Genomic DNA, 18,256 nt, shown 5'->3' with positions numbered 1-18,256 from the left:
TCCTCACGAATTTCCAGCCTGGTTTCCACTTGTCAGTGGTGCAGGACCAAGGGATGAAAAACAGAGGTCACGTCTACACCCCATTGCATTTCATTTCATTTGCAAGCAGGCACAAAATGATTTATTTATTTACCTGTGGATTAAAACAGATTCAGATTGTGTAGTTTTAATGTTAGTGTTATGATTGAATGTCTATATTATAGGTTTGTTGTCGGTGAGTGACTGTACACCATGCCTAGGTGGATACTACTGTCCTATGGTCGGCATGGTAACACCTACAGATGTCTGTGATGCTGGATATTTCTGTAAACAATCAGCCAATATATCAACACCTGATCAAGGTAAATAATGTCATAAATTACTTTAAAGCATATTTCTGTAGGGTTCGATCACTGGCCTAATATTTTAACGTGTGTAAGGTCTGTCATTGAGTAAAGATGAATAGTTTCAATATCTGACTTGTGTGTGATAAAAGAGTATGGTCGTCTGTTGAACCTCGTGGGTTTTCTCCGGGTTCTCCGCTTTCCTCCCACTGCTAAAGCCCCTACACGCAAGCGTATTGTTGAAATAAAATTTAACCATGTTAGTCCCGAAATGACCTAGTTTGTGTTGAGTGGACATTAAACCCCATTTCTCTCTCTCTCTTTCTCTCTCTCTCTCTGTATGTGATAAAGGAGTAGGGTCGTCTGTCAATCCTCGTGGGTTTTCTCCGCATCGTCCAGTTTCCTCCCACTGCTAAAAGACCCATACATGCATGCAAATTATTCTGCTTCTCAGACAATTCTTTTAACAAAATTGACACAGGAGGACATGGGTTTTTTTTGTATTTTGTCAAAATCTAGCTAGTTCCCTCATTTTTAAGAAACACACAAAATTATTATAAATTTAATATTTATTTTAATCGTAAAGAAAAACCAAAAATAAGAAAAAAATTTGAAATACAGGCCGAATAATTCCATGACTTCATCTAGATTAAATTAGTTAAGTTAAAGCATGGATTTTGCTGTCAATTTAAATCAAAGTCTGCACCCTCAATCTACCCACGGAGAATACTTTTTGTCATCTCTCTCACAGTCATAAATGCAGAATAACAAATTAACAATCGATTATACAGTGCCTTTCGTGATTTTTACTTACTTGATAGCAGAGTGTAGTGTTCAGTTCCTCGTCAATTAATGCTTAATAGAGTTAATTACCTTTATCGTGGGAAATATTAACGTATGGAAATGTTAGCCCATTTTTGATGACACAGTGGTATCTGAGAGCCAGAATTTTTTTTGTGTGGCCTTAGGATCCTGGTTGATTCTTTTTACTCCAATTTGTTAATTTTCAGGCTCTGATGCCAATGGTTGTCCCATTGGCCATTACTGTCCAGCAGCAACTGCAGACCCGGTACCATGTCCTAAAGGTAGCTATAGCAACCAGACTAGATTAGAATCATCTTCTGATTGTACCGTTTGTCCGGCTGGTTCCTACTGTCAGCAGACGGCTATGGTGGAAGTATCTGGTCCATGTGATGCTGGGTAAGATTAATAATAGTAAATCGGCAAATTTTCAGTTTTCTACATTGATAATTGACAGCGTTGTGGTTTCCAGTGGAGTTGCATTCATAAAATGAGAACGCCAGCAGCAATTGGACCCTGTATGTAGCTGAGGAAATTATCTCTGTGCTTGTGATATAACTGTTACAATATTAATTTGATGGTTAAAAATAAAATATTTTCACAATTTGAATTTTCCCAGATTCAAATCCCTTTGTGATTCTGGGAAAGAATAATAGCATTTTATGATCAACAATGTGTCTTTGTTATTGAGTTGGAAATGGTCTAAGACATGCATTTTAGATCATAAGGTCTGTCATTGAGTAAAGTGCCATTGTTTCGAGTCAAAGCTTGTACGTGACAAGGAGTTGAGTCACCTGTCTAACCTCGTGGGTTTTCTCCGGGCCCTCCGATTTCCTCTCACTGTTAAAAACCCCTATGAGCAAGGGAAATATTGAAATAAATTTGAACTATATGTTAGTCCCTATCTGACCTAACTTGAGTGGATGCTAAACCCCATGGCACTCCCCCCCCCTCTCTCTCTCTCTCTCTGTTATGGAGCAATTCCATTTCTCCTTTGAACTGGAGACTAGATTCAAAACTTGAATTTTCTAGGTTCGAATCCCTTTGTGTTCTTGTCCCCAGGTCATTGGAGACTTCCATAGTAAGGTGGTGTTTAGTAATTAGTAATTTATTGTAGATTCTACTGTGAGACAGGATCCAATCGTTCAGACCATCTGATCTGTCCGAGAGGATCATACTGTCCTATTGGAACAGGAACACCTGTCCCTTGTCCATCAGGAACATACAGTAATACAGAGGGACTGGCTACTATAACACAATGTACAGATTGCGATGTTGGCAAATATTGTAATAATACAGGTTAGTAACAAGATGCCTTCTTTATGGTAGTCGAATGAAATCGCGCTCGATGCGTCAACAATTGACCAAATGCTCTGTTGGTCAGTTATCTGTTCATGATATGGATTAGAATACAATTAATGTAAAACCATATGTTGTAAGATCAACCATAATTATACACTCTCAAGTCACTCCAAATGTTGCATTGGCACACAGTGTATAGAGGATATAAGATACAATTACTGTAACAATACTGAACAATATTTTTATGTTTTAATCCATTCAGGTTTGGCTTTTTTTTTGCAAACAACTGGGTCATAAATCAACTGGGTATTATACCATAATTCAATTCAGGATCATTGTACAATGTTTGTAAATTCAAGATGTAATCTTTCTTTGTCTTTAAAATCTTGATGGGAAATTTTCCCCGTTAGGTATTAAAGGGTAGTTTTGATGGTGGGACTACAAATCGTGGTGGTTTATATCTTTGACCATTGTTATTTTGTTTGTTGCCTGTGATATGTCTACTTTTACATTGTGATCAGGGGAGGGGGTAGGTGATCTAGTGTTAGGTTTTCAGGTCTGTCATTGAGTCAAGTGACATGGTTTTCATTCTTCGCTTGGATGTGACAAGGAGTAGGGTAGTCTATTCAAACTCTGGTTTCCTCCAACAACTTAAGACCCCCACGTGACGGCCAATTATTGAAATAAAAAATTGAGCCATATGAAGAGTTGACGTTAAACCCCTTTTCTCTCTGTTTCAGGTCTAACAGCACCATCTGGAGAATGTGATGCTGGGTTTTATTGTCCAGGAGGTAATAATGTTTCTAATCCAAATGAAACACCTTGTGTGATTGGTCTACACTGTCCAATCGGAAGTGGTCTACCTAAACCGTGTGAATCTGGAAGTTTTGCTAACTACAGTCAAGCTTGGTTGTGTGATATATGTCCTCCTGGGTTTTACTGTGTTCCAGAAGAAGTAATAGCAGGTAATAAACATTAAAATACCTGTATCTTACAGCACTTGTGATGCCTTATACACCAAATTGACAACTCAGTTCAGAGAGTAAAATATCACTGATATAATGATATAGCTTTTAGTGTATACAATCCGAGAATGTCCGCGATTGTGGAATGACTTACCAGTTTCGATAATGCATTCAGACAGAACGTCTGGCAAGGGAAAACTTATAGTCGTTTAAAGAGGACGAAAAACCAAGGTCCTGTGCGCACGTCTTTGGCTTATGCCCGTTGTTATTAACCCAGTCGGAGCTGAACAGTAGGATCTATATATAAACAATACTTGGCAATAGTTCAAAGGTGAAAGTAATATCTAAATCCTAAAATAAATGCAATCTGATAATTCTTGTTTACAGGAAATTCTACATCAGGTCATAGATTGTGTCCATCTGGGTTCTACTGTCCAGCAGGTACTGGTAGAAACTGGACTGCTTGTCCTAGAGGAACATATAGCAATCAGCTAGGTCTCGGTGATGTCATGGAATGTCAGCAATGTACAGGTGGAGATTATTGTGATGGAACCAACCTGACGGCACCTACTGGGAAATGCGATTCTGGTTTCTACTGTACCTTGGGCGTCGATATCCCCACCCCTGCTGGTAATAATACAGGAGAAGGAGGGATCTGTCCTCCAGGATATTATTGTCCACAAGGTTCTGTTGTACCACTAGGATGTTCACCAGGAACTTATCAGGCTAGTAGAATACTCTCAGTTTTAAATAAAATCAGTTATTTAACATTTTTAGATTGAATGTGGGAATATTATTCAATGAGTTAGAAAATGCACAGCTTTCCATGCACTTATCAGGCTTATCAATTTTACATAAAATCGGTCATTTATAATTTCCAGAATTTGAATATTATTCAATGATATAAGAAAATGTACATGGGAGATAACTCGCTATTCAGGAAGTCTGGATTTTGCTCCTGATGTTGCACAGGAAATGATGCAGTTTCCCCTTGTCAGGAACAGTCTTTATTTTATTTCGGATGGGATGGAAAACTTGAGGTCTTGTGTGCCTGTAAAAGAACCTGTAGGTCGTAGTGCCGCTGTCCAGGCAACATTTCCCTCATACCACATTGGATGGTACATGCCTGTCTTCTTCAGCCTGGTTCATTTCATCTAGAGAAAGTTTATAAATGTCTATATTTTTCAATAGTAATAATTTTTAAGAGCTTCTGTTGTATTTTTAGTTTATACAGGATAGAACTAACACCTGTTTTTTTAAATTATACAGGATAAAACTAACCAAGGTAGTTGTGATGTGTGTCCAGGTGGATATTACTGTACTTCTAACAGTTCAAGTTATATCGATAAACCATGTCCGGTTGGTCATTATTGCCCTGATGGAACCCAGTATAGTACACAATATACCTGTCCGATTGGTACCTTTAATAACATTACAGGTAGGTCACATACAATATACCTGTCCCATCGATACCTATAATAACATGACAGATAGGCCACATACAATATACCTGTCCTACTGGTATCTTTATTAACATGACAGACGGTCACACAATATACATGTATAAACGACACAGGTAGGTCACATGCAATAAACCTGTCCTACTGGTACCTGTAATAAACGTCTGTGTGTTGTAATGGCGTATGGGTGTGATAATAAATATATAGTTCTGTGAATCTATAGATATAAGGCAGCAAGTCAAAAGAGTCATCTTCTCCTCTTAGAATGCGAATCTAGCAATCAAAACTCTTTTTAACTAGATATACAGAAATTATCTTAACTGTATCTCTACATGGGTTTTAAATCGTTATATTACATCACTTGTTCTTTATTTTTTTTTACAGGACAAAATAATGTTACTGGATGTGCTTCATGTAGTCCAGGTTATTATTGCGCTTCACCTGGTTTAGAGACGCCAACAGGTGAATGTCAAGCTGGTTGGTTCTGTCGATCAGGAGCAGAATCACAAACTCCTACAAACCCAGATCAAGGTGGAAAATGTCTAGCAGGTAATGTAATAGTTTTTGTTTAGTTTTACTCCATACAAGGGTTGTACACAATTCATTCTTCTAAGGGGTCATTAAAACCAATGAAATCAATTGGACACCATGCAAAATTTAGTTAATTATATAAGGCTGCTTCTTCCATGGTAATTTATCCTATCCTGTCATTTTGAGGGGCTATGATAACTTGTCAGTAGCCCATCAAGAGGGTGGGAGATCTGTATTAAAGAGAGAAAATGTCTTTCTGGGATCAACACTTAATACACTTTGATTTAAATTATTCGCTTGCCCATAGGGGTCTGGGGCAGTTGGAGTAAACCAGAGGACCTGGAAAACACCTATAAGGATAGGAAGACGACTGTGCTCCTCGTCACATTTGAGGTTGGTATTGAAACCATACCACTTGACTGAATGACAGACCTTAAATTATAAAGCGCATGCATTTGACCACCCGACCACCCAACCCTCCCTTCTATATTAAAAGGGCTTTATATCTGATTCATAACCTATTGGGTATTTAACTTCATTGCATGGCACATGTGGTATCAAGATTCCTGGTCATCTACATTGGTTATTGTTTCTTGATTTGGTTTCTGCTTCAGGAACGTATTGTCCAACTGGAAGTACTGCACCAGTGGGTTGTGATGATGGTCAGTATTGCGATGCTGATATGATGCCAGCACCAAGGGGTGATTGTATGGCTGGATATTACTGTGATAATAATTCAACTACAGATAGACCAACAGGAGTAGGCGGTAATACATTGTTTTATTGGGGAGTTAAATTGGGTTACTTTGTATCATTGAAAAATGAAATTTGTTTTTTTCCAGATAATTAGAAATAAAATTGAAGGTTTGATTTTTAGGTTAATATCACTGAAAAATTAAATTCATTTCCATCCAATTAATTGATGAAAAATTATTTTGATATAAATTTATATGAATACTGTAATATATCAGTTTAATTTTGAAACTAAAGTTTTGTCTCAATAGACTTTGGGGGAAATTTGATGAATCTGTGCTATTCATTGTCAACAGATTTTGATTTTCTTGTATTGATCAGGTGATCGATGTCCAACTGGTCATTACTGTATTCCTGGTACAGCTTCTGCAGCACCTTGTCCACCTGGGACCTATCAACCTAGTGTAGGAGCCGAAAATGCCACCTGGTGTATCATCTGTACAGCTGGTAAATTCTGTAACTCTTCTGGATTAACAACGCCAGATGGAGATTGTAGTCCAGGTAAGATTGTTGTCGTAGTTTACAGACTTCTTCATTTTTGTACCCTGGTAATGTTATTATATTACATGTATTCTTTTCTTTTCAAAATTCATCTTTTATTTCAAATTTTATCCTTTTTTTAGGTTATTTCTGTCCAGAAGGTCAGACTACCAGTAATCCGAGCATGTATGAATGTCCTGCTGGGTTCTATTGCCCTGGTGGCACGAGTTCTAGTCTACAGTGTCCATCTGGTTACTATCAAGATAAACCAGCTCAATCAGCTTGTACAGAATGTCCTTCAGGCTTTTATTGTGATTCATCTGTTGGTCCTATCACCAACTACACCCTCTACACGTGTCCATCAGGTAGGAATTAAATGTAATATTTTGTAATAAAAAACAAAGTTTGGGGTGCATGTGTGGATAAATTGCATCCTTTGAATTCGCTTATCCTTATAATTTTTTTTACAGGCCATCCCTTACTATGAACTTGACCATTTTCTGTCCAGAATCACAATAGATAATTCACACTAGCGACATTAGTCACATTTTACGACAGGAAGAATCCATTTGAATTTTCACAGTTCTTTGTTCTCCATCCTCCACTTGGTAATGTGGGTTTATCTTGCATGGCAACCGCAGGTTCATTGCTTTGCAACCCATCATTTTCAAAGTTGCCCTTTGTTCCCTAGGGCAAACTACTAGTAGACTCCCTAATCTCTAAAGAAGTAGTTCAGTAGTGTGATGCCCTGTCTTGTTAACTTGTCTGTATTGTTATATTAGTGTACTGTTTATGATTTTATTTTTCTACAGGACATTATTGTACAAATGGAACGCGTGTATCTGGAGAGTTTCCATGTCCTGCTGGATCCTTTAATAATATAACTGGTATACAGTCTGCTTCTGATTGCTTCCCATGCTTAGGTAAGAACAACTTAAAATTATATCTTTGAAGGACAGTTAGTGAAAGCAATATATAATAATATCAATATGACTTCACAAATTTTGATTTTCTTTGTTTATATTGTTAATGACACACAATCTCTAAAGATATGAGTTGTCTTTCCAATTTATTGTGGCTAGAGTTTGATGCTACTATAGTTCTCATCTGTTATGGTGGATTGAGTTTGATGTTACTGTGGCCCTCATCTTTCACAAATGAGTTAATTTCTTATATAGACAGACCATGTTGTCAGTATTTTGCTTTACCGTTTAATAGATTCTTTTTACTTGATTACCCCACTGGATTAATTGTATTTGATTTACAATAGTAAGTGCATGAAGACAGCACCGTACACAAACCAAACACGTACACAAAGACATTGCAAGACATAACATATACCGGTATATGAATACAAGATGTATCTTTACGTTTAATTTTATATAATAAAATTTGATTTGTTGACAGGTGGTTATTACTGTTCTGGAGGAACCGTGTATCCCAGCATGCCATGTTCAGCTGGTTATTACTGTCGATCTGGTGCGACCACAGCGGCACCCCAGCAAGGATCTGTAGCCGATAGTTGTCCTGTCGGCCATTACTGCCCAGAACAAACAACAGAACCAATCAAATGTCCACCGGGAACCTTCTCCAATAACACCAAGTTGATGAATCTGACAGATTGCACATCTTGTACTAAAGGTTTGTTGAGTTTATTTTCAGGGACACATTAATGTCTGAAGATTTGATCAGATTTTTTGGTATCCTCAAATTGCTAAAGACCTCTATGTCCAGGCCAATTATTGGAATATAATTGTACCATATATTAGTACGGTTGAATAAAAAATTTGAAAGATTAAACAGAAATTGTCTTTATAGGCTTAAAATTTTCCATGAAGACACATTGCTATCCCACAAAACAAATCAAAATATAAATTCGATGAAATTGATCCCCTTTTTTTTGTCCCAATTGAGGATGTCGTTCTAAAGCCACTGATGTTTTTATTAATTTCTGTGGGTGATTGGGGCATCTCAATGTATTCTATATCTGATTGTATGCTTGTGTCATTGATTCTCTGCTCTGGTTTATAAATCATTGTAACTTCTATAGCAAGTATTATTATAAAATGAATATTGTTACATAGGCTGGTATTGTGATGATTATGGTCTAACAGAACCTACTGGAGAATGTGATCCAGGATTTTATTGTGTCGAAGGTTCAAGTAATTCTGCTCCACAAATTTGTCCTGAAGGCAGATATTGTCCTAAAGGTAAATACATCAGTTAATAAAATTGATTTTAATGAAAAGGAATTAAAAATATTCCAAAAACATGACTTGTGGATTAACTGAGTTAAATTTGATTCATTTAACCAGCAGTCTTATTCCAAAATAATACAGCAAAAGGAGGACTCTTACTGCGTTCTAAAGCAAAATTATGTTTTGCCTATTGGTTAGCCGAATGGTTAGCGCATGCACGTTGAAACAATAGGTCTGTCATTGAGTCAACTGTTGTGGTTTCGATTCCCCAGTTGTATGTGACAAAGAGTAGGGTCATCTGTTCTACCTCATGGGTTTTCTCTGGATCCTCCGGTTTCCTCCCAATGCTAAAGACCCCTACGCGCAAGCAAATTATGGAAATAAAATTGAACCATATGTTAATCCCAAAATGACCTATTTTGTGTTGAGTGGACGTTGTCGACGTTAAACCCGATTATTTCTCTCTCAATCCCTCAGCTTATGGAGGCCCTAAAGGATTTAGTCAGATATTTTATCATTTGAAGTTTTAATTAAAATTCACAAATTCCTAATAATCTCTCTGTATTTTCTCAGGTACTCACACACCTGTGAGATGTCCGTCAGGTACATTCTCTAACGCAACACGACTGTCCGCTGTAACTGAATGTACCAACTGTACAGCTGGCTTTTACTGTCAGAATAATGGACTAACAACGGAAGAAGGGGCATGTCAACAAGGATACTACTGTCCAGAAGGTAAAATAAATATCATTAAAGATACATTATGTAAGATTTAGATAAAGAGCTGGTCGATCGCACTATAATAGCTCAAAAATAGATAATGCAAAATGAATATATTGAAAATTTCATTCAAATTACTTTTAATATGAGCTAAGTTATTACTGTTTAAAGTTTTGCTAAAGATCTCTATGCGCAAGTGAATAATTGAAATAAAATTATAACATATTATAATCATTTGAATGATTTATTAATATCTCTTCCAATTTCAATATAGGATCTGTTGTTGCGACTAGTATAATCTGTCCTATTGGACTCCATTGTCCAGCCAGTTCCGGTGAACCTAGATCATGTCTGCCTGGTTTTTACACCAACAGAACAGGATTATGGGATTGTGATATTTGTCCGAATGGGTGAGTAAGAGAAATTAATTAATCACCGTTTGTCCACTATCAGCAGTAGAAGGGAGATGGTGTGGACAATATCATTCTACAGCAGTAGAGTGGAAATGGTGTGGACAATATCGTCTTAATAAAATAATGGATGACAAGATGATGTATCGTATAAAGATTACAAACCAGGAATGTCATATTGTCTTTTGTTATTCCTGAACAGGATTTGAACAATTTAGGAATCCCTTATACAGCAATGTAAAAGTTGAATCTCTAATAAGAATCAAAGGTAGGAACTCGAGTCTCGCGACTCTGACTCGAGTCTGACTTAAGTCACATCAATAACCCAACTTGCAATTAATGCGACTCAAGACTCGACTCAGACTCAGCAGGTGTGACAACTTGAGCTTGAAAGAGCTTAGGACTCAAGTCGCGGCGAGGGGGCATGATTCTTACTTACCTTATTTGCCATGAATTGCTAACTCATTTGATGAACTGGCGACTTAAACTGGTGTCAGGCTTTGTGAAGACTTGGAACTCGACTCGGTACTAAAGTCAGCGACTTGGTACTCAAGGTCCTGCGACTTGTTCCGACCTCTGATTAGAATATCGGTTCAAAAATGGTTCAATTCCGTTCAGTTTTTACAAAGACATGATTAATTGAAAATAAGTCAACATTTACCATCCTCGGCAGACATATGTGGGATATAGTCAAAGCAAATTGGTTTCTTAATTTAATGTAGAATAATCAACCTGATTACATTTTAGCCATGGACTTTTTTCGAAAAATGCAAATTCAACTTAAAGGACAATATTGGTGTCAATCATTATCACATATGTGATAGAACTGATTAAACATGTTCCAAATATAATTTTAACACAGAGATCATTGCTACGATAGATGTGTACATAATGTAGATTTCCAGAAAAGGAAGTGACGAACGCAAAAGGAAAACACAAGTTATCCTTCTGTATAACAGATTCACGGGTGAATTTCTGCTCACTAATAATTCCTTCGAAGACCAAAAGTTGTTATGCGAGACTGTGAGAGGATATCTGACAATTCAAAAAAGTAATTGAATGTCATTAGATAAGAGAAAATTAGAAATAGTCTGTACATTTCCTTGCTTTTTTTCATTCTATACTTAATAAAGACATGTGATAATGACTGACACCAACATTAATATTGTCCTTTAATAAAATATTTTTCACATTCCAATAACAAGTTTTTCTTTTGTTGTAGATTTTATTGTTTACCTGAGAATGTAACAGCTGGTGACCCGACGTCTGGATATTTCAACTGTCCACCAGGATATTATTGTCCAAACGGAACCGGATTAGACTGGCAGCCGTGTCCTAAAGGAACATATTCACAACAAACTAATCTATTTAAGGTTTGAAACTTTTATTTATATAAACTCAGAGGGATTGGATGGCCTTTAGATCATAGGATCTTTCATTGAGTCAAGTGGCGCTGTTTCACGCGATGAGGAGTGAGTTGCCTGTCCAACCTCATTGTTTTTCTCTGGATCCTCCAGTTTTATCCCACTGCTAAAGACCCCTGCGCGCAAGCGAATTATTGAGATAAAATGTAACTATGTGTTAGTGCCTAAATAGTTTGTGTTGAGTGGATGTTAAACCTCATTTCTCTCTTTTAAAACAACGAGGGGATCACGTGGCTAAGTGGGTAAGATGCTGGCTCGCTAGCCTGGAGGTCGGATGTTCGATCCGTGCATTGGCCGAGAAAGTTCATCCAGATTTTCCGGCGTGGTTCTCCCTTGTCAGTGATGCAGGACGAAGGGGCTGACAAGGAAAGCTGTCTAGTCGTTCGGATGGGACGAAAAACCGAGGTCCCGTGTACACATTGGCATGCACGTAAAAGATCCCTTGGCAGTTGGAATTCGATATAAGAGTAGGCCGTAGTGCCGCTGTCCCTGCAAAATTTCCCTGATAGCACACTGTATGGCGTATGCCCGTCTTCATTAGCCCAGGTTAGGAGCAGAAAAGTAGGACGTTAAACTCCATTTCATTTCATTTCATTTAAAACAACACTTGGTATTGATACTTTAGGCATGGGTTCCAGCTTGGAAATGTATGCTGGTCTTGACCTGTTGTATTAAAAATTGAATGACATGTCTCGGCACCCATTGGTCACATGGTAAACCGGTCATATTTGAATAGATGATTATCATATTGTCTATCTGATGTAAAACTTATTGTTTATACCATACGTACATGACATCACGATACCGTACCATGAATACAAACTTGGAATATGAATTTAATCTGGCTGCATATTATGATGTTCACAAGCACCCTTGTAATGGAATAAATTACTATTTCAAATTTATAATGTCATTTCTATTGTTTCATTTTTTTATACTTTCAATGACCTCTACTACATGAAGATCTGACCAGTTTTTTTGGCAGGTCGCGTCAGAGGTCATACGAGCGGCTTTTCACCTATGACATGAGACATTTGATTAACCAATCGACATTGATATTTCTAGTGGATTACCCACAGTAAAGTGCACCTCACACCATAAGCTCACCGTAACAGTCGGTTTCATTGGCTAATTGCTCACATTATCTAGAACACATCAATGATAACAATTCTTCCAAATCCTAGTGTAGTAAAGACAAGTAAAAAGAAATTTTGAACTATCAGATTGGTTGCTGTGTGCTTTAGAAATGTGTAATGATAATAATATTAATAATTATGATTGTGAAATATATTTGTTCACCTGTAGGTATCACAGTGTAAGGATTGCGATGGTGGGTATTATTGTTCTATAGAAGGAGCCACCAACGTGACAGGTGTCTGTGATGAGGGATATTATTGTCAATCTGGTGTAGATCGATCAAACCCTGATAACTCGGCAACTAACAGTTCCTATCCACCATCTTGTCCATTAATTGGTGGTCATACAGGTAGGTAAATTAATTCATCATACAAGGTTAATTAAGTCATCATACGAGGTTAATTAAGCAATCAGACAGGTAGGTTAATTAGGCAATCAGACGGGTAAGTTAATTAAGCAATCAGACAGGTAGGTTAATTAAGCAATCAGACAAGTAGGTTAAGTAGGCAATCAGACGAGTAGGTTAATTAAGCAATCATACAGGTAAGTTAATTAAGCAATCATATCGGTAAGTTGATTTAGTACCTGGAGTAGTGAGGTTGAAAAGGTATCTTTATCTCCGAGCCACATACACTCACACCAGTCTTCGAAACCACGAGCCAGAGGTAATTAACCAGCTATAGTTGCAAGTATAACATATGTGTCCTCGTTCGTTCCTGGAGTTTTACGTCCAGTTCCACCAAGGGTGATATCGTAGACAAATATATTTGTCCTATATAATCCTTGTAAGACATATAGAAATAGATTTCACTAATCTATATAATCCTTATAAGACATATAGAAATAGATTTCACGAATCTATATACTCCTTATAAGACATATAGAAATAGATTTCACGAATCTATTAGTATTGAAACGTAGCATGTTAATAAAATTCAGACATATAGAAATAGATTTCACGAATCTATTAGTATTGAAACGTAGCATGTTAATAAAATTCAGACATATAGAAATAGATTTCACGAATCTATTAGTATTGAAACGTAGCGTGTTAATAAAATTCAGAAGATTTCACGAATCTATTAGTATTGAAACGTAGCATGTTAATAAAATTCAGACATATAGAAATAGATTTCACGAATCTATTAGTATTGAAACGTAGCGTGTTAATAAAATTCAGAAGATTTCACGAATCTATTAGTATTGCAACGTAGCATGTTAATAAAATTCAGAAGATTTCACTAATCTATTAGTATTGAAACGTAGCATGTTAATAAAATTCAGAAGATTTCACGAATCTATTAGTATTGAAACGTAGCATGTTAATAAAATTCAGAAGATTTCACTAATCTATTAGTATTGAAACGTAGCATGTTAATAAAATTCAGAAGATTTCACGAATCTATTAGTATTGAAACGTAGCGTGTTAATAAAATTCAGAAGTAGTATATCTATATATGTGTGTTTATTTTTATGTGTCCTATATGTTAATGTTTTTATATACATGCAGGTTACGGTGATATCTGTCTAATATGTTATATATTTATATACATGTTACAGTGATATCTGTCCCATTATATGTTTTTATATTCCTACATATGTTTATATATACTGGTTATGGTGATATCTGTCCAATATTTTATATACCATGGTTTATGGTGATATCTGTCCAATATGTTGATATCTGTCCAATATGGTGATATCTGTCCAATATGTTATATATTTTATATACAGGTTACGGCAATATTTGTCCTATCGGCTATATGTGTCCTCGGGGTAGTGAACAACCAATCAGTTGCGTAGCAGGAACATACCAGAATGAAATTGGCCAAGCAACTTGTAAATCATGTCCAGAAGGTAAAGTTTTCTAGACAAAAATCACCACAAGTTTTACATTATGAAAATTAAAGCATCTCATAACAAAATAGTTACAGTGCTAAAAGTTACAATTTTTAGGCTTCTGAAATATAATTCCAAACAAGTGATCACATAAAAAATGCTGATTTATCTGTTAGTCCAGCATTAAGCACTGTAAAGTTGACAGCATTCATTTATGAACAAATTACTTTCACTAATAAAAATATCTGCAAGAAACAGATCTCTGTTGTCAATTTATATATATAAAATGATTGCCTCAAGTTTTCAACAATTTAACAGATCTCAGTTGTCATTTTATATACATAATCTTTATTAGTCGCTTTCAATAATTTAACATGGCTGTAAATTTCTTATTTTCAGGATATTATTGCCCAACCAACTCAACAGATTTTGTGGATAAACCGTGTCCAGTTGGTCACTATTGTCCAAGCAATACACCACAAGCAGATCAAAGACCCTGTCCACCGGGCACTTTTAACCCCGCTGAAAAACAGAGCAATCAAACAGCTTGTCTCTCCTGTACACCTGGCACTTATTGTCAGACGACGGGATTGGCTGCTCCAACAGGAAACTGCAGGTATGTATCTGTCGTAATGAAGGGGGATGATGAAGCTTGCTCGCATTGTACGTGACAAGCAGTAGGGTCGCCTGTCCAACCTTGTGGGTTTTCTCTGTGTCATCCTGTTTGCTCCAACTACTAAAGACCCCTGTGTGCAAGCGATTAGAAATAAAATTGAACCATATGTTAGTCCCAAAATGACTTAGGTTGGATAATGGAGAAGGTCTTGGGTTTAATCCCAGTGCAATTAGACCAAAAATTATCAAAATATTGTGTTGACAAAACACAAAGCATAAATCCTTTGTTTAGCCCTTTATCATTAACCGACACACTTGATCGTTGATCATCCAGTTCCTAATCATTATTCACTTGGTATTGTCTGGGTGGTGCTACCCCAATCGATGCCGACTGATCATGCAATTCTTGATCATTATTCACTTGTCTTTCAGTTCTGGTTGGTATTGTCTGGGTGGAGCTACCCAATCGATGCCGACTGATCCCACAAAGGGAGGTAAATGTCGTAAAGGTGAATACTGTCCCGAAGGAAGTGAGAATGTAACTTTGTGTGATGGAGGTCAATACTGTGCCACGGAACGATTGGCCGAACCATCAGGAAACTGTTCACAAGGTACGTAGAAAACTTTTATCAAAGATGCAGAACGAACGAGCGCTGAATCTCAGTCATATAGCTCTTTTAATTATCTTATTCTACTTTGACGGCAGGTTCGTCATCTTTATTGACTAGGAACAGATCACAATTTAAAGTGTAACTCATCTTGGCATGCTTCTTCCTTAAAACTCAAAAGAATACATTGTGAATATACAGTAAAGATTGATATCCCTGGTTTGGGATGGCACGAAATACGAATTGGACTGATCGTTAAAGAACTGGTGTGTAGCTATTATACAATATGCTGTTGGTGCAGAAAGTAAAATGAAATGTTGTCCTACCTTTCTGTGACAACTGGGTTAATGAAGATGGTCGTATTCCATGTGGTGTGTTGGAAGGTAAATTTTTACCTACACACTTGTGTTTTGGCTAACGGTTCTTTAACAATCAGTCCAATGGTATTTCGTGCCATACCAAACCGGAGATGCTGTTTCAAAATTTTGCTTGTCAGCCATTTTTATTTGGAGTTAATAGAGGTCAGAATTATGTCGCCAGAAGTCATGTCAATCTATTATTAACGGCAGTCGAGATTAGTAATAGTTATTATTTTTTTTTTTTAAACCATATTTTTATTACCCTCAGTATTACAGTCAATATTTTTTAGAATTTTGAATGTGATTCACATTATCTTGATGTCTGTTTGGGCATATTCTCAGTCTGGCGTTTGCCAACTAAAATAGGACATGTCCAGCATATACAGGCGAAACAGTATTTGTGCCCCAAACACTGTTCCTTGCCAAACTCTCCATGCTGCACCACTAACAAGGGAATCCAGGCTGGATGGTGTAGAAAGGTAGGATATTAAAACCCATTTTACAACCTAAATGAAAACTTTTTAATCACCTGGAAACAAAAGCAATGTGAAAAATACTTAAAATAATTTATTTTCCTTTGAAGGTTATTATTGTACTCTTGGTGCCACGTTTCACAGTCCGTTTGATGGAGTGACTGGAAGTCGGTGTCCAACTGGTCACTATTGTCCAGTAGCAACTATCTCTCCTATACCATGTCCTATAGGATATTATCTGAATACACTTGGAAACAGTGCTCCATCATCTTGTAAAATATGTACACCAGGTTTGTTGGTTTTATAATAATTTTATACAAATATTTATTCTTACTACTTAAACAGGCATTATGTGAGAGTTAAATCTGCCTGGGGGGAGAGGGTGCGGCACAAGCATAGGGACCTCGTGCATAGATATTTGTTATTGTGTTACAAGTGCTTTTTGCAACCTACCCTTCGTAACTATGTAATTGATTGAAAGGGAGAGTGGAGCGGGGAGCGGGGGGCAATGGTTTGCACTTTAGATCATAAGATCTGTCATTAAGTCAAATGGTTTCGATCTCCCACTATCCAACCTCATATGTTTTCTCTGGGTCGTTAGGTTTCCTCTCACAGCTAAAGACCCACTGCTAAAGAGGGGACTTGGGTGGCCGAAGGGTCTAACGCGTGTGCTCTGTATTATAAAGTCTGTCACTGAGTCAAGTCGTGAGGTTTTGATTCCCCGGTTGTATGTGACAAGGAATAGGGTCACCTATCCAACCTTGTAGGTTTTCTCCGGGTCCTCTGGTTTCTTCTCACTGTTGCGCAAGCAATTTATTCAAATAAAATTAAACCAAATGCTAGTCCCGAAATGACCTAGTTTGTGTCGAGTAGATGTTAAACCCCATATATCATACCTGATTGAAATATTCTTTTATCAGGTAAATATTGTGGTTACGAGGGTTTGCCGACACCAGAAGGTGATTGTTCTGCTGGGTATTATTGTCCTTCTGGTCAGGTGACCAGTACACCAGCCAATCATACATGTCCTGAAGGTTTCTTCTGTGTCGGAGGTAAAGAAGCTGCTGAACCTTGTCCATCAGGAACCCATCAGGTAAAACTACACGTGTTACTTGTCATAATTGATTTTATATTTTCTGTTTAGGCCACTTGAAAAAAAAACATATGGTTCTCAAATAATCCTACGTCACTTAAAAAGGGCAGCATAACCTATTTTTATTTTTAAAAACTAAATACTAATTACAGCAAGTAATGTGATGTTTATGAGAAGTCCTTTAAACTTTGACAAAAAAAACCTTCCTCCTGTGTCAGAATATTTGGTAAGGATTGTCTGAGAACCACAATATTTTGTTTTTGTAAGCTCTAATGCTTTAATAATATGCATATAATAGGTTGTGATATGATGATGCAAAAAAAAATATTTTATGATACGGAGTTGCAACAAAAACGATGTTGTGATACGCAGCTGCAACAAAAACTATGTTTTGATGCAACTGCAACAGAAAATATCTTGTGATACAGAGCTGCAACAGAAAATATCTCTATTTTTTTCTAAGTTTAATGTATTAATGTAAACATTTTACAGGATTCTGTCGGAGCTAGTGATTGTAAAATCTGTCCAGCAGGCTACTATTGTAACGCCACCTTCACACCCGTCATCAATTACAACATCTACGTATGTCTGGAAGGTTATTATTGTCCAAATAGAACAGAACATCCAGCCCAATATCCTTGTCCTCGCGGTACATTTAACAATAGAACTGGTACGTTTGGATAATTTATCATTTTTGCCTTAATCGTATTTTACTGATTTTTACTTTCGATCTGAAAGCCTGGTACTGGGAATTGTACTTATTTG

At 36.8% G+C, this 18,256-nt stretch overlaps 1 protein-coding gene across 1 annotated transcript in view; it reads left to right on the top strand.

The window, feature by feature from the left end:
• The window catches only part of LOC126832468 (uncharacterized), a 135,437-nt gene that overhangs the window by 63,445 nt on the left and 53,736 nt on the right, over window positions 1-18,256 (top strand). The window contains exons 69-91 of the mRNA XM_056103230.1: window positions 204-341; window positions 1,334-1,523; window positions 2,242-2,423; window positions 3,167-3,391; window positions 3,779-4,116; window positions 4,661-4,829; window positions 5,236-5,400; window positions 5,997-6,149; window positions 6,457-6,636; window positions 6,759-6,980; window positions 7,428-7,538; window positions 8,023-8,256; window positions 8,700-8,825; window positions 9,387-9,548; window positions 9,808-9,943; window positions 11,166-11,316; window positions 12,673-12,853; window positions 14,239-14,361; window positions 14,743-14,959; window positions 15,391-15,569; window positions 16,509-16,688; window positions 17,319-17,491; window positions 17,984-18,161. Coding sequence (XP_055959205.1) covers window positions 204-341; window positions 1,334-1,523; window positions 2,242-2,423; window positions 3,167-3,391; window positions 3,779-4,116; window positions 4,661-4,829; window positions 5,236-5,400; window positions 5,997-6,149; window positions 6,457-6,636; window positions 6,759-6,980; window positions 7,428-7,538; window positions 8,023-8,256; window positions 8,700-8,825; window positions 9,387-9,548; window positions 9,808-9,943; window positions 11,166-11,316; window positions 12,673-12,853; window positions 14,239-14,361; window positions 14,743-14,959; window positions 15,391-15,569; window positions 16,509-16,688; window positions 17,319-17,491; window positions 17,984-18,161 — 4,113 coding nt within the window. The remainder of the gene's footprint in view (window positions 1-203; window positions 342-1,333; window positions 1,524-2,241; window positions 2,424-3,166; window positions 3,392-3,778; window positions 4,117-4,660; window positions 4,830-5,235; window positions 5,401-5,996; window positions 6,150-6,456; window positions 6,637-6,758; window positions 6,981-7,427; window positions 7,539-8,022; window positions 8,257-8,699; window positions 8,826-9,386; window positions 9,549-9,807; window positions 9,944-11,165; window positions 11,317-12,672; window positions 12,854-14,238; window positions 14,362-14,742; window positions 14,960-15,390; window positions 15,570-16,508; window positions 16,689-17,318; window positions 17,492-17,983; window positions 18,162-18,256) is intronic.

This window comes from Patella vulgata, chromosome 9 (assembly GCF_932274485.2).
Source record: "Patella vulgata chromosome 9, xgPatVulg1.2, whole genome shotgun sequence".
In the NCBI taxonomy this organism is placed as follows: Eukaryota; Metazoa; Mollusca; class Gastropoda; family Patellidae; genus Patella; species Patella vulgata.
This window is presented reverse-complemented; position numbering and strand designations above follow the sequence as displayed.